The sequence below is a fragment of the Anser cygnoides genome, chromosome 3 (assembly GCF_040182565.1).
Source record: "Anser cygnoides isolate HZ-2024a breed goose chromosome 3, Taihu_goose_T2T_genome, whole genome shotgun sequence".
Classification (NCBI taxonomy): domain Eukaryota; kingdom Metazoa; phylum Chordata; class Aves; order Anseriformes; family Anatidae; genus Anser; species Anser cygnoides.
In genome coordinates, this window is record NC_089875.1 from 122,983,817 (window position 1) to 122,999,126 (window position 15,310).

The following is a 15,310-nucleotide window of genomic DNA, read 5'->3' on the forward strand; positions in this document are numbered from 1 at the left end:
GAGGGCTCTGACAGCGCCGCGCCCCAGGCCTCCCCCCATGCTAGCACCACCAGCACCCTTTACAAAACAAACCACATTTACTGCACCGCTGAGAACACAGGCTCAATGTGAGCGATTCCAGAGCTCCCGGCGCTGCTGCAAGCCACATCTGCCCCACGCAGGGCAAGGCTGGCCCGGCCCCCCCACCAGGACCCGCACTGTGGGGTCTGCCAGCAACGGGAGGGGGCAGGCGAGCGCGAGCACAGCCCCACATGCGTCTCCGCAGCTGTTCCCCTGCATCAGACCCTGAGACCCACAGCTCAAGCCATAGACACGACCCCAGTCCCACTGCCCTCCCCGCACCAGCTCAGACTAAAGAGCGCAGAAAGGACCCTTCTGGGCCCAGAGCACGAGGACGAGCATCCTGAGCATCCCAGGTGACAGCCAGGAGCAACCATCCCTCCCCAGGGCAGGCCCCGGGTAAGAAGCACCAAGAGGGGCACGCAGCCCCTGGCACCCAGCAGTGCAGGCACCCGAGCTGCTGCTGCGGGCGAATGCAGGTGGTGGCAGCGAGGGGCCCCCCGCTACTCGGCCGGCAGCGGGGAGGCTGCGGCGGGGCTGGGGCTGCACGGCTCGGCCCCGTACAGCGAGCTGAAGCGGGCACGGCACTGCGGCAGCAGCTGCTGGTCTGTGCCAGATGCCAGCCCCGCCATGCAGTGCGCCCGCACGATGCCAGCCTGCCCGCCTGACACCAGCCAGCCGTGTGAGTCCAGGTTGGGGCTGAAGCGCACCTGTGGGAGGAGAAGGGGGTCAGGAGGGATGGGGCCGAGGCACCAGGACCCTGGCCCCAGGGGCAGCACGTGGCACCCTCTGCTCTCCCAGGGCTGCGAGGGGTGCTGGTGGCTCGGAGCAGCCACCTCACCTTGTGCAGGGACTCCAGCTGCAGGCGGTCGAGGCTCAGCTCTGCCTTCACCTCTTGCACGTGCATCCTGCGCATGGGCTCCCGGCTCGAGAAGTTCTTGAAGCTGCGCTGTGAAAGGGCAGCACGGTGACGGGCAGCACACCGCAAGGAGTGCTGCGCACACAGGAGCGGCAGGCACGGCCTGGCCAGGGGACTTGAGCCTCCTGCAAAGGGCAGCACTGCCACGGGGCAGCACGAGCCCTCCCCCCGGGGAGTGACTGGAGCAGGGAGGTCCCCCTCAGTCACGCCCCGCTCCAGGGCTGGCAGCTTGGACGCTCCCCATCCCTGGGGGCCCAGGCACGCAGCCTTTTTCTTACAAAGTGCTCCAAAGACAGCCTGGCACGGCAAGCACGGGCCCAGGCAGGCTGCAAGCCCCAGGCTCCTTCCCAGTGCTGGGTGACCCAAGCTGCTGCCTTGTACCCAGCACACCCAGAGCTTCATCCTGCCCTGGGCTCGTGTCCTCAGCCCTGCTCAGGACCAGGCACAGAGGGGCTGCGCAGGGCTCACTGCTGGGGCTGCCCAGCCCAGCCAGGCAGACCCCGCTGCGAGGCCTGGGCTCCCTGGGCACAGAGCAGCGCGTCCCCTTGCTCTCTGGCGGGGCTCCTGAAGTCAGGCTGTGCTCCGCAGGGGTGAAGGGCTGCTGTGCAGTCTGTGCCACTCCCCCATGCGCTGCTGTCCCCACACACCCAGCCACAGCCCAGCTGACTGGGCTCTCCCCCTGCCCCCACACCCCGAGGCCGCCACCAGTCCCGCTCCTGGGTGGGAGCGCTCCATCCTCTGCCCTCGTACCAGGTCCGTGTCCCGAAACCGAACGTAGGCCTTCGCCACCATCTCGCTGTAGAGCCTGGTCTTCGGCAGTGCCTGCTCGCTATTCTCTGGTCCTGTGGGGCCGCAGGGCAGCAGATCAGCTTTGTAGACTGGCTGTGGGGGAGAGGCAGCTGAGGGCAGGGCAGTGGGTCTGTCCATGCCCTCCACAGGCACCCCTTGGGTGGCCGCAGTACCAGGGACCTGCCGGGGCTGCAGGGACCTTGCCATGAGGGCAGGGGACAGAAAGGGGCAAGGGACAGAGAGGGGCCAGGCCTTCCCCACGCACAAGCCCATCCCCGAATGTCCTGGTGCGTGTGCCCAGACGTAGGACAGCCGGCAAGGGACGGGTGGCAGCGCTCCTCCAGCAGCCCAGCAGCACACCGCCACCCAGCCCAGCTCGGTGCGCGCACGCAGGCACCGCAGGGACGACGGAACGGCTGCTTACAAATCTGCGGTCTGACGAGCGCTTGACGTTAAGGGGATTGATGGCCAGGTCGGGCAGCACCGCAGCTACCAGCTCACCGGTGATGTCTCCAGCAGCCACCGTGTTCAGCCAGTCCGAGCCAGATATGCTCTGCAGGAAGAGACGGGGCTGGGGCCCAGCGTCCCAGCACGCTGCCCGCAGCGCCAGGCAGCACCGCGAGTGCCAGCCCCAGCCACCGCCCTGCTCCCTCTGGTGAGGGCCAGGCTCAGAAACGTCCCCGCTGGGACACTTCTGGCCGTCATGGTCCCTCACCCGAGGGGCAGTGGGTGGCTGCAGGGGCTGGCACCCCCCAGGCTGCGGGGCACAGCCGGCACAGGGTCTGCGGCGGGCACCTGACCCTCGGACGGCTCTGATGCCTCTTACCCACACAGTCCCCTTGCGAGGGGCCACAAAATAAGCCTTGAAGCCCAGGTACCCGGCGTCAATGTAGTGGATCCCACAGAGACCGTAACTGCAACAGAAAGGAATGGATGAGGGCACAGCTCTGAGCTGCCACCCCGAAGGAGCGGGAGCCCAGCAGCCCAGGTGCCATCCACGTCCCCAGGGCAGGGAGCCCTGTGGGGAGGGGGAGCTGTCCTCACTCACAACACGGCTCAGGGCAGCTCCCGGCAGTAAGAACCCACCCCTACCCCAGGGTCCCTTCTGTGAACAAACTTGTGCCAGTCTGGGGCTGCCTGGGCCAAACGGGGACACGCGGGAGCTGCCCAGCCCAGCCCAGCCCAAGGACATTGTCCTCCCCCTTGCCAGCCTGGCTTGTGCCCAGGAACGGATCCCCTCAGCTGCGCCACCGCCACGGCTGCGACGCAATGCACGTGAGCAGAGCTCGCCCTCACATTCCCAGGCAGGGAGGGACCAGAGGGGACCTCGCGCTGGGGACAGACAGGGGTGAGAGCAGATCCCAGCTGCAGAGCAGGCGCCGTGATGGCCCCCAGCACTCACGAGGCATAGCAGTTGTCCTGGGCCACGGTAACCCCATTGTAGGGCAGCAACCAGGCCACCTCGGTGCTGAGGAACCGCTTGATGCTGTTGATGGGCTCGTAGAGCCGCCGCAGGTCCCAGAACTTGATCTTCCTGTCATTCCCTGCCGTGACCAGGAAGTTGCTGAGAACCAGGAGAAAGGCAGCACTGAGACCCCAGAGCAGAGCTGTGCCTTGTCCCCGCTCCTGCAGTGCAGCTCCCACGGCAGCAGTGCAGCCACCTCTCACCCCAGAAAACCCAATCCAGCCTCAGTGCCTTGGAGGGCCAAGTGCCGCTAGCGCTGAGCCTGCTGGAACCCATCTGGGCACAGCAGACTGGTTGGCAGGAGGCAGCCTGCTCTGCCAGGAAGCACTCGCTCCCAGCACCAGCTTCCCAGCTCTCACCTGTTGGCTTTGCACCACTCGATGCTCCGCACGGCGTGGTCGTGGGCTAGGAAGCTCTGGAAAGGGTAGAGCTTGAGGGAGCCGTCGGGCTGGCACACACGCTGCAGCAGGGACTTGGTGAGCAGGTTCCAGACGGCCACGGTGCCTGCAGGGTGCACACAGGACAGCTGCCCCGCATCTGCCCCAGCACAGGGGAGTGACTGGGCACAGGGCAAAGGATGCACAGCACCACAGTGGGGGACCTGAGGCAGTGCAGAGCAGGAGCACAAAGCTTGCTGCCTGACTGCCTGCTGCAGGGCAAGAGCTGCACCCTGGAGGCTCTGCTGTGGGACACAGCCTACCCTGCGCAAAAGGGGAACTCACCGTCATAAAAACCAGCTGCAAGGTGATGGTGGGGCTTGGATGGCATCCAGGAGACGCTGAAGCATTGGCCGCTTTCTGATGGGCTCCCCACCTGGATAGAGCCCACCTGGAGCGTGGTGGTACACTGCACCTGGAGGCAGAAAGACAAGCGTAAGCCGCAGTCCTGCGCTGTCACCACCTGCCCCAAGAGCCAGGGCCACGCAGGTTTGGGAGCACAGCTCTAACTCCGCCACCCCAAACACGCTGGGGCCAGCGAGCTCCGCAGGCTTCCTGATGCCCTCCCCAGCTCCCCAGCAGCCCCAGGCAGGAGGCTTGCTGGGTGTCAGCCCCAACAGGGGAGCACAGCAGCAGAGGACACTGACCTTGCAGATAACGTGCTTGGGGAGGGACCCATCTAGAAGAGAGCAGAGGAAGGTCAGGACAGCCACCGGCTGGGAGCTCCCTGTGGCAGGAGCTGCTCGCAGCCTCAAGTCTGGCCTGGTGCTCCCAGGTCCCTGGCCGGGGCTCCCGTCCCTGTCCCGCCCACGCCCGCACCCAGACGATGTGCATGCACAACAAGAAGCCCGCGGGACCCCCGGTGCCAGTTCTGCCCGCAGGAGCGTCCCTGACAGTGACGCGAGTGCTGGGCAAGGAGTCCCACCTCCCGAGGGGGGCTGCCCTCTGCGCTCAGCAGAGAACCAGGCACATCTGCAGCTCAGAGCGAGGCAGCCGCAGGCGGAGGCGGTGCTGTGCAGGCACAGGAGAGCCATGCGTCTTCTCTGGCACTGCAAGCACAGCCAGGTCACAGGGCAGAGAGAAGCCCCGGGCTGTGTGGCAGTGGAAGCACTGGGGCAGGCACGCGGGGGGCCCAGCAGAGCCGTGCTGAGCTGGGAGCTCCGGCAGGGCCACAGCAACACACTGCAGCCTGGCACCGATCCCGCAGCTGCAAATCCACACTAGCACCCCAACGCGACCACGCGGCGCAAGGACAGTACGTGCTGCCGCAGCCTGGCTGATGCGACACGACAGGACCCAGCTGGTCCACGGGGGCTTTGCAGGCTGGGGAAGGATCCGCGCCTGCTGCAAGCTCCCCACGCAGGGGCTGCGGCAGCCGCCGCAAACCGTCCGGAACCGGCGGCCCGGGCGGGGGCTGGGAGAGGCAGCACCAGCAAATGGCGCAGCCCGGCGCAGGCGGCACGGCGTGCTGATGGGGGCTGGCGGACACGCTCCGGTGCAGGAAACCCATTTCCCATTGTCAGCAGCGAACGTATGGGCTGTCAGCCACGGCTGAGCGACCACGAGCAGCACGCACAGGTCATCAATCTCGCTCAGCACCCAGCAGATGAGACTATTACGAGCACCATTAGCCAGTGCCAGACGGGAGCTCGGAGCCCCGGATCCCTGCCATGACAAACGGCCGGGTGGGAACGCGCAGCTCTGCCACAACAGGACGTGTTCCCCCCACCTCCCAGGGCCCCCGCAGCAGGCAGGGAGGCTCACAACACACGGGTGCAGCCGTGCCCTGCAGTGACGCCGCTGAGCGGCCCCAGAGCCCCCAGTCAGCAGCACCCGGGCGTGCTCCGGCCCCCAGACAACAGCGGCCGCCCACCCCTCTCGCGCCAGGCCCCGCACAGGGCCGGCAGCCGCAGCGCTGCCCCGTCCCAGCACCGCTCACCGCCCCGCCGCCTGCACGGCTCCCGGCAGGGCTGGGCACGGCCCCGCCGTGCCCCACGGCGCCACCGCCCAGCTCGCCCCTCAGCACGGCACAGCCACCCTGTGCAGGGGGTGGACAGGCCCCGGGCTCGCGCGCTGCCCCCCCAGCACACAGCGACGAGGGGCAGGGTGCCACAGCTCTTCCTACCTTTTACCTGGGTTCTCTTGCAGCTCCGCAGGGCGCCGGGGTGCGGGAGGGCGTACAGCACCACGCTGCCGTCCGAGAAGGCCACAGCCAGGAGGCCCAGCCGGCTCATCTGAGGGTGCTGCAGAAACACGCCCGGGCCCTCAGCCTCCTGCTTGCTGTTGTCAGAGGGGCGAGGGCCCCCTGCACTATCCTGCCTGGCGAAGGCAAGGCTTTGGCAGGGACAAGGAATTCAGAGTCGCCAGGGCAAAGCCAAAGCCAGCCTGTGGGCTGGCACAGCCTCTCCCACCACACACCCACCTTCCTGGAGGTGCTGGGCGGCTCCCAGGCGCCGCTGGGGCAGAACTTCATGTCCCAGACGCAGCCGTGGTCGGTAGCGACAGCGTAGGCCAGCCCAGCTTTGTCAGCAGAGCTGCGGGCACGGGTTGAACGGTGAAAAACACCGGAGCTGGTGCCCAGCAGCTCCAGCACGCAGCAGAAGCAAAGCTGGCTGCCAGCACCACTCCGCGAGGCTCAGGCTCTGGGAGAGGACGAACCGCCGGGCAGCAGCAGGGGCAGCAGCAGGTTGCCACCCGCCCCACCACCGGGGCACAAGGGGCCCACGCCTGCCCCTCTTCCCTGCCAGGGCCACCCCGCAGGCCGGACTCACCCCTCCTGCTGCAGCGTGCCCAGGCTCCAGAGCTGCAGCAGCGCCGGGCCCCTGTGGAGCCCCGCCACGCTGTGCGTCTCATCCATGCTCTTGTGACAGTACAGACACACGTACTGGGTGGCCGCCGAGCCCTCCGGGGTTGGGCACCACTCCATCGCCCACACGGGGCCGCCCACAAAGAACGACACGTCCCGGCGCTCCTCGTGGGGCTGCAGGGAGTTGAACCTGCCGGCAGGAAGGCAGGTCGGGGTGCTGGGCAGGAGCAGCACCACCCCGGGACAAGCCATGGCAGCACCCAGCCGGCGCAGAGCCCTGACACAAGGCTGGACACGGCAGGACCCCAGAGCACGCGGCACATAGCGGCCGTGCCATAGCTCCCAGGGACTGGGGGACACCGTAACGCCTCCCACCTCCCCGGAGCAGCCCCTCCACCAACCTGTTCAGCCTGTACAAGGCACCGTTGTCTTCAATGCCCTCCCGCTGGATAGCGAAGAGGGGAGACTTCTCCTCTGCCGGTAGGTACGGGGCAGCTTCGCTGGGGAGGCAGAAGAGTGTGAGAGGATGCCTGCAGCCATCCCACCCCCCCCCCCAGCACAGCACGCTGCTGCTGGCCTCCCTGGGGCACTCGGACTCCTTGGCCAGAGCCACCAGGCCCCCAGAGCCTGTGAGAAGGTGCCATCTTCTCTGCTAGGACCTGACCCTAAGAGGGGGAGGCGGAAGCACAGCCCTTAAGGCTGATCCTCCCCTCCCTGCCCCAGCCCACTCCCCACCGTGCCAGGACTGCCCCAGGATGCAGCCTGAGCACAGGCAGCGCCTGTGCCACGCACCCCTTCTGTGCCACGCACCCCTTCTGTGCCACGCACCCCTTCCCACGCCGCTGACGGTACCTTTCGGAGAGACACGTCCACTTGTGCACCAGAGGGATCCAGTCAGGGAACTCCCACTGAGAGTACTTCTGCTCCCGCCTGCAGCGGATGTAGGGGGACATCACCACCCTGCTCCCCAGCCCTGCCAGCAGCACCGTGGGGCTCGTGCCCTGCTCCATCCTGGCCACGGCGCACCCCTGCCCCCTGCTGAGGGCTCCCAGCTCCAGCCAGGCCCCACACAGCCCCACGCGCGGCCCCAGGCAGGGGCTGCACAGAGGTGGGGCTGCGATGAGGCTGAGATGAGCCCGTTCCCATGCTGTCCCCAGCAGGTGCCAGCAGCACACGGGTGCTCCTGACAGGAAACACTCCCCCGTCCTCACACCTATGGCGACCACGAGGCACTGGACAGCACCGCCCGCTACAGCCAGCCCCAGCCCTCCGTCCAGCACCGCGCCCCCAGGCCCTGCACTCACAGGCTGCAGGTGATGCTGGAGCACTTCTCCACCGGGGCCATGACGGAGTTGGGGAAGCCATTGGGAGCGAGGCCTCGGCACTGGGGCTTGGATCTCTGGGCACAAGAGCAGACTCAGAACAGGACCTGGCCAAAGGACCCCACCCGGGCCGCCCCAGCCTGCCCAAACCTTCCTGTGAGCCCCTGGGGGACGAGCCTGCCCAAAAGGCACTGACACAGCGCACAGGCGCAGGGCTCTCTCCCGGTCTCCACAGAAGCAGTCACCCAACACCGTGTCGCTCTGTGCTAAAGACACAAAATCCTACAGGGCAGCCTCCAGGACCCTGCCTTAACCTGCCATCAGGTTCAGCGGCAGCCCAGCACCGCGCACGCTCTCACAGGAGCACAGCTGCCTGTCCCCACCCACCCAGGCACTCAGCTGCCTTCGCTTGCAGTTAAGCCCGAGGAGCTCACGCCTGGACTCACACCATACAGGAATTACGCCAGCCCTGACAGGACCCTGCTTTGGGGCTGACCTGCCTCAAACAGACAGGGTGGGTGGGCAGGGGTATGTGCACACACGACACACACCAGGTGATAGCTCAAACTCTGTGTCATTTATAGCACGCCAAAGGTAAGAAGCAGTCAAGGCAAAGACTTGCCCTTACCCCTGCAGATGACGTTTTCATGCTGTGCCGCCGGAGCGGCTCCAGCTCTGACTCTGACACCTCGCTGAGGGGAGCATCGCTCCCTTCCTCCTCCTCAGCCTGCAGCAACACCTCCTTTGAGGGCACGAAGTCAGCGTCTTGTGCAGGATCATCGCTGTCAGTTTCCTCCTCCTTTTTCCTCCGACGCTTCTTCTGGACACACTCAGGCTCTGGCTCCTGGGCACCCTCGTTGGGAGCTGGGGGCTGGTACGCAGATGTCAGCTCCTCCGCCAGCTCCTGAAGGTAAAGCAATGCCCTGGAACAGCGAAGGCATTGCCCAGCAGTGAACAGAGGGAGCTGCACTCAGCCCTGCCAGCTCTCTAGCACCGTCTGGGCACACAGTGTGCTCCAGCACTGCCCAGCCAGGCCGCACCAGCACCTGCCCGGATGGCACGGCCAGCACCCGGGCCCTCCCCAGCCTCCCCAGGGCCTCCAGGAGCAGCTGGGAAGGCATCCAGCATGCAGAGTAGCGCCTGGCCTGCCGCCAGCCAGAAAGTGAGGCAGCCGGAGAGCTTCCTGCACGCTCAGCAGCGGAATTCCTGCACGGGCACGCTGCCGCAGCAGGTGCTGTGCGCCCCTCAGCACAGGGTGACGGCTCGGGGCACCGCAGCTCCCAGCTCTGCCCCCCAAACCCAGGCGGCTCAGCGGGTGCCTGCACTGCCCGACCTGCCTTCAGAGGCCCCGCTGAGCAGCGTGTGGCTACTGCACAGATAAACCTCCTCCGGGCTCTGCCAGGAGCCACCTCTGCACCGCCACAGCCCACTGCTGTCAAACAGACCCACACGCACTCATCTGCAGCCTTTGCTGCTCTCTGCACCCCACTGCGCTGAATCCCGGCACGTTCTCCTAAAGCAGGAGGCGGTTCTGCGGGAAACCAGCGCGTTCCGTGGGAAAGCGATTTGTCGCAAAGTGTAGGATGAAGCACTTCCAGAAAGACACCAGGGTACCTCAGACGAGAAGAGGGGTCTCACGGAACCGCTCTGACCGCAGCCGGGTGCCCGCCCTTCCAACCCCCCCGCGCCCAGCCCCGGCCCCCGGCCCGCTGCTCACACTTTGGCCGCCCGCCGCTTGGGGCGCCTGCCGGGGGCGGCCTCCAGGCCCTCCGGGGCCTCGCTGCCCTCCAGCACCTTCTGCACGCAGATGGGCTCCGGGGCCGGGCACTGCAGGTCCCGGGACAGCTTCAGCACCAGCAGCTCCGCCTTGGATTTCCGCCCCCGCCTCCTGGGCGCCGCGGGCACGGAGCCGTTCGCTGCGCTCCCCGAGGGCTCGCCGCGGCCGCCGGGCTCAGCGGGGCTGCGGGCTCCGCGCTCCGGGCCGGCCTCCCTCCGGGGCTCGGCCGCCGCCGCCGCCCCCTCCGCGCCGCGTGCTGAAGGCTCCGCACCTGCGGGCGGCGCCGGGTCCTCTGCGGAACGCCACAGCCGGGTCAGCGCCGGGCCGCGGGACGGCGCCGCCGCCCCCCCGCCGGTGCCGCGGGGCCCGAGGGGCCCGCCCGGCCCCCGCGGCTGCACCCGGCCCCGCCGCCTCCCGGCCCGCCCCGCCCCGCCGCGGCTCCGGGGCCCCGCGCCGCCGCCCGCCGCCCCCGCGGGAAGGCCCCGAGCTCACCCGCGCGGCCCCGGCCGCGGCCCCGGCTCCGCCCGGCGGCCGCCGCTCCCCGTCCCGGCCGGCCCCGGCGGCTCCGCTCCCGACAGCGCGGCCCGCGGGCGGCCCCGCCCGGCCCCGCGGCCCCGGCGGCGGCGCGGGACGCCATGCGCCGAGCTCCGGGAGCGGCTCAGGCCGGCGCCGCCCGCATGGCCCCCGCCCCGCCGCGGGCCGCGCCGCCGCCACCAGCCCCGCGCGGCGCCGGGCCCGGAACCCGCAACATGGCGGCGGGCGGCGCGCGGCGATGGCGTCACCGGGGCGGTGGCGTCACCGGGCCGCGGCACCGCCGGGCACGTGCTGCCCCCGGCACGTGACGGGTTCGCGGGGGGGGCCGGGGGCGGCAGCGCGGTCCCTCCCGCTGATCCCGCAGCTTCTCCTCTCCCCGCAGATGACCCCGACGACCTGATCGTGCTCCGCAAGGGGCAGGCCCAGCTGGGCGGCTGGTCAGAGAACAAGTCCTTGCGCCTCCTCAACCTGGTCTACGACGTGACACCGCCGGACCTGGTGGATCTGGTCATCACAGACCTGGGCATGATCCCGTGCACCTCGGTGCCCGTCGTCCTGCGCGTCAAGAACGTGGATCAGCAGTAGGGGCGGCAGCACGGACCCTAATAAAGCAGGCCCCGTGTTAACGCTGCGTGTCAGACTTCTGTGGTGCGGCAGAAGCCCCGTCGCCCCGCGTCATCCCAGGCTCGGCTCTGCGCTGTCCTTGGGCATGCAGTACTTCTGCCCAGCTCTGCCCTGCCCCTCTCCTCCTCCCGCGCCAGGCTGCGGCAGGGAAGGACCGTCCCCGTCCCCGTTGTCCGATAAAAAGTTCGGATTTGTCACCCGGCGTGCAGTGAGCCGATCCACGCGCTAGGTCAAGATGCTGCTTATTTCAGAACCGCACAAGCCCGGGTGCCAGCTGCTTTCCCACAGAGCTGGCACACCTAAGGATTTTCCGTGCCACTCTTTATGCAATGCCTTATCGGTCCCTTTACGTGTTTGTACCATCCCCTAGCCTCCGATCGCTTACGTCAGTGGCATACTGCTGACGGGACAGAGTCATTCCGTGCGTCCTCAGAGGGGAAGGGTCCCTCGTTGGGATGGGGTCTCCCAGCCTAGGGGTGTGATTTTTACTGTTGGAGTGGGACTAGTTCACGGACAGCTGGCGTTAGAATACTCCGGATCTTTGGTTTTCAGCCAACTGTTCACATCGTGTTGATTCGTGGCATATTTGAGGGAACATCAGGACGTTTCCCTCCAGAATGTCAACAGAACGGTCTTCCGGCTCAGCAGTTCCTCGGTTAATCATCCTTCAGACATCTCCAAGGCCTGGGTCATCCTGCCCTGTCCTCAAAGTACGAGCCTTATCTCTTTGGCACTAAACCAGAGCTAACCGTACGCCGGTATCACCCCGGGCCCCTCTTCCTGGACCCGCGGGAAGCGGTGCCGCGAGGGCGATGGCCCCTGGCCCGGGCTCCTCCGGCTGCAGGTCTGGCCGCCGGCCGAGCCGGGCCTGTGCGGGGAAGCCGGGCACCTCTGGCTCCTGCGACGGCGGGCGCGGGGTGCCAGGGCCGCTCCCCCCGCCGAGCCGCTCCCGCCAGAGGGACCCAGCGCAGGGCCCGGCCCGAGCAGTGGCTGGGGCTCTGGCACGGGGAGCGGGGCGTCCTCCCCGGTTCTGCGCCTCGTTCCCGTGCGGTACGGGCGGCGTCCATCGCGGCTGCCGGCAGCGACCGCGGTGTGCGGGACGCGCTTCCCCGGGAGCCGAGAACACGCGGGGCTCGCCTGGGGGGCCCGGGCAGGGCCCTCTGCGTGGGACGGGGCTGGGGGCGGGCGGCGCCCTGCGGGGGGGGCTCCCGGCTTCGGCCGGGCCCGCAGCACAGGGCCCGGGGCAACCGGGGCCCAGGCTGCTCCCGGGCCGGGCACCGCAAGCCCCAGCGCCGTGCTGCGGCGGGACCCGGGAGCGCGGGCACGGGGGCGGGGCCGCGGGGAGCCGGCGGGACGGGGCCTGGAGGCACGGGGGCGTGCCCATGCAGATCAGGGGGCGTGCCCATGATCAGAGCAGAGGGGGGCGTGCCCATGCAGATCGGCGCCGCGCGGCATACCGGGACAAAACCCACACCACACGGCGCCGCGCGTGGCCCCGCGTGGGCGCGCGGCGGGCGCGGGACGTGGGCGCCGGGCGGGGCCGGGCGGGGCGGGGCGGGCGCGTCCGCGGCGGGCGTTGCGGGGCGCGTGTCCGTGTGGTGGGTGTGCGTGCGCGCGCGTGGGGCCGCGGCGTCGGGGAGCGGGAGGCATACTTACCTGGCAGGGGAGACACCATGATCAGGCAGGTGGTTTTCCCAGGGCGAGGCTCATCCCCTGCACTCCGGGTGTGCTGACCCCTGCGATTTCCCCAAATGCGGGAAACTCGACTGCATAATTTGTGGTAGTGGGGGACTGCGTTCGCGCTCTCCCCTGGTTCTGCGGTGCCAAAGACAGAGCTGTGCTGGGGGCGTTTCTGTTCCTTTGGGGGGCTCTGGCAGCGCCTGGGGGTCGCTCCCGGCCGCGGTTGGGCTCGTGCCCCGCGCGGGCTGCCCGGGGCCTGCCCGTGACGGGCCGCGGCCGCGGGGGTCGGGGTCCCGCTCCGCCCGGTCCCGCTGGACCGGCAGAGGCGCCGCTCGCTCGCTCGCACGGCCCGGAAGGCGGCCAGCCGGGCACAGAGGGCAACGATCGGCGCCAGCACCGAACGGCAGCGTGAGCGGAGCACCAGCTCACGACGAGCTCCCGATTTACCTGCTGGGAAAGGAGCGGGCGTGGGGCGTAGGGGAAGGTCCGCCAGGAGCCGCCTCCCCTCGCTGTGGGCCTGCGCCCACCGCCAGCCGCCCACACGCCGACGGCCCCCTGGTGCGGGGCTGCCCCGACGCCGGCTGCCTGGGGAGACGAGGTCTGAGCCGGTGCAGCTCCGCGGGGCAAGAACGTTCTGGGGAAAGAAACCCTTCCGGAGGGGCAGGAGGCAGAATTTGTGCGCCGTGGTATTCGGAAAGGGGCCTTAAAGAATCAGTCAACGGTACCTGTCAAGCTGCGGTAGAGAACTAACTTCTCCTTTTTTTGTTAGCTTTTTTTTTTCCCTTGATGATTTCACTTTTCATTCCTGTGACGGCTTGATTAACTCTGGATCCCAGAAGGATCCTGGGTGTTCCTCTGCCGGTGCATCACAAACTGGGGCGGGAGGCAGCCACGGACCCTGCTGGGCCCCGCAGGGCAGGAGCAGTGGAGGAAGTGCGCTTTTACTCTGCTGGGTTTTACACGTGGTTTTACCCAGCTGGGCAGCCGAGCTCCACCTCAGCCGCTCTCTCGCTCCCCCTCCTCAAAGCGGAGAAAATACGATGCAAAGGGCTCGAGAGGTGAGATAAGGATGGGGAGATCACTCAACAGTTATCACGGGTAAAACAGACTCAGCAAAGGGAGATTAATAAAAGTTATTACCTATTACTGAGATGGAGCTGTGAGAAACAACAACAAAAAAGAAAGACACCTTCCCCTCAAGCAGCGCAGGGCGAGGGGGGCTGCGGTCAGTCCCTGACGCTTCGTCCCCGCCGCTCCTCCTCGGTCCCTCTCTGCCCCTGCTCCCCGCGGGGTCCCTCCCACGGGATGCCGTCCTTCCCGAGCTGAGCCTGCGGGGGCTGCCCACAGGCAGCAGCTCCTCAAGAACTGCTCCCGCACGGCTCCGTCCCACGGGGTCCATCCCCCAGGAGCAAACTGCTCCAGCACGGGGCCCCCACGGGTGGGCGGCAGCTCCCCCCAGGCCCCTGCTCCTGCGTGGGCTCCTCTCCGCGGGCTGCAGCTCCGGCCCGCCGGGGGCCCTCTCTCCCCGGGCCGCAGCCTCCTGCAGGCCCCATCCGCCCACGGCTGCCTCCTCGCGGCCTACCGACGGCCTGAGCCCGGCTCCGGCTCTCGGCGCGACCAACCCCGGCGACCTAACGGGAGCCCCAACCACGCATCTGTCTTTGGCACCGCAGAACCAGGGGAGAGCGCGAACGCAGTCCCCCACTACCACAAATTATGCAGTCGAGTTTCCCGCATTTGGGGAAATCGCAGGGGTCAGCACACCCGGAGTGCAGGAGATGAGCCTCGCCCTGGGAAAACCACCTGCCTGATCATGGTGTCTCCCCTGCCAGGTAAGTATGCCTCCCGCTCCCCGACGCCGCGGCCCCACGCGCGCGCACGCACACCCACCACACGGACACGCGCCCCGCAACGCCCGCCGCGGACGCGCCCGCCCCGCCCCGCCCGGCCCCGCCCGGCGCCCACGTCCCGCGCCCGCCGCGCGCCCACGCGGGGCCACGCGCGGCGCCGTGTGGCGTGGGTTTTGTCCCGGTATGCCGCGCGGCGCCGATCTGCGTGGGCACGCCCCCTGATCTGCATGGCCACGCCCCCCTGATCTGCATGGACACGCCCCCTGATCTGCATGGCAACGCCCCCTGATCTGCATGGACACGCCCCCGTGCCTCATGGCCCCGCCCCCCACCCGCTCTGGCCGTTCCTGGGGCCCCGCCCCCGCAGCCCTCGCCCCGCCCCCAGCCGCGCGCCCGGCGCGGCCCCGCCCCTCCCCGCTCGCTCCCCGCGGTGCCCCCGCCCGGCCCCTCCCGGCCCCGCCCCCGCCCCGCCCGGGGCTGCCCCGGGTCGGTGCCCGCGGTACCGGCCCGTGCCCCCCGCCGGCGCCGGGCCGCGACCGGGAAAGCGGGCGTGAGGTCCCGGAGGCGGCACGGCCGGAGCACGAGCCCCTGCGGGGCGCCCGCGAGCCCCAGAGCCGCGTCTTGCGAGCACCGGCCCGCAGCAGCGCCCGCAGGCGCGCAGCGAGAGGCACGGAGCGGCGGGTTTGGCGCGGAAGGAGCTTGTGCGGGGGGAGCTCCGCCGACCTCGCCTGGCCAGAAGGGGTCGTGCGGCACGGCGGTGGGGAGCGTGTTAAGCGGGGGGGGGAAGGCCCCGCTGTCCCGAAATAAGGGGGACGGCAAAGCAAAACGGTGAGCAGCGCGACATCAGGAAACGCAAAGGTCGCGGGCCCTCTGGTCACGAGAGAAGAAGGAAAAAAAGGAACAGGAGAAAGTAATGGTCGGTCAAACCAAATTGTACGTGTACGGTATAGAAGGGCGTCGGGTAGGCTGTGAACCTGCAGCACGCAGCCGGTGAGGAAACGGGAGAAGCCAGGTGTCGGGCAATAGGGGACGTAAGGTTGGGACAAA

The 15,310-nt window shown here is 68.6% G+C and overlaps 1 protein-coding gene, 1 long non-coding RNA gene and 2 other non-coding genes across 5 annotated transcripts; 2 read left to right on the top strand and 2 right to left on the bottom strand.

Moving 5' to 3' along the window:
* Window positions 1–58: 58 nt before the first annotated feature.
* Window positions 59–10,323, bottom strand: GTF3C2 (general transcription factor IIIC subunit 2). 2 transcript variants are annotated; one of them, XM_066995254.1, is made up of 18 exons: window positions 10,068–10,300; window positions 9,516–9,867; window positions 8,427–8,721; window positions 7,781–7,875; window positions 7,329–7,406; window positions 6,878–6,976; window positions 6,442–6,666; window positions 6,093–6,204; window positions 5,796–5,913; window positions 4,318–4,349; window positions 3,956–4,085; window positions 3,593–3,737; window positions 3,171–3,332; window positions 2,595–2,682; window positions 2,193–2,321; window positions 1,730–1,861; window positions 902–1,009; window positions 59–770 (listed from the first exon to the last, which is right to left on the bottom strand). In XM_066995254.1, the coding sequence occupies exons 1-18, from the start codon at window positions 10,210–10,212 to the stop codon at window positions 564–566; spliced, it is 2,652 nt and encodes an 883-aa protein (XP_066851355.1). In that variant the 5' UTR covers window positions 10,213–10,300; the 3' UTR covers window positions 59–563. The 2 variants fall into 2 exon arrangements, with proteins under 2 accessions (XP_066851355.1, XP_066851356.1); XM_066995255.1 differs by lacking the exons at window positions 59–770; window positions 902–1,009; window positions 1,730–1,861; ... (4 more) ...; window positions 3,956–4,085; window positions 4,318–4,349 and adding an exon at window positions 4,443–5,335 and having other exon boundaries at window positions 5,803–5,913; window positions 10,068–10,323.
* On the top strand, window positions 9,747–10,735 carry LOC136790581 (uncharacterized). Its single transcript, XR_010830726.1, has 2 exons — window positions 9,747–9,887; window positions 10,492–10,735. It is a non-coding gene; the product is annotated as an uncharacterized lncRNA (long non-coding RNA).
* Window positions 10,736–12,381: 1,646 nt separating this feature from the next.
* LOC136790612 (U1 spliceosomal RNA) lies at window positions 12,382–12,545 on the top strand. The gene has a single exon (XR_010830901.1). It is a non-coding gene; the product is annotated as a U1 spliceosomal RNA (small nuclear RNA).
* Window positions 12,546–14,089: 1,544 nt separating this feature from the next.
* LOC136790613 (U1 spliceosomal RNA) lies at window positions 14,090–14,253 on the bottom strand. Its single transcript, XR_010830902.1, has one exon. It is a non-coding gene; the product is annotated as a U1 spliceosomal RNA (small nuclear RNA).
* Window positions 14,254–15,310: the final 1,057 nt, after the last annotated feature.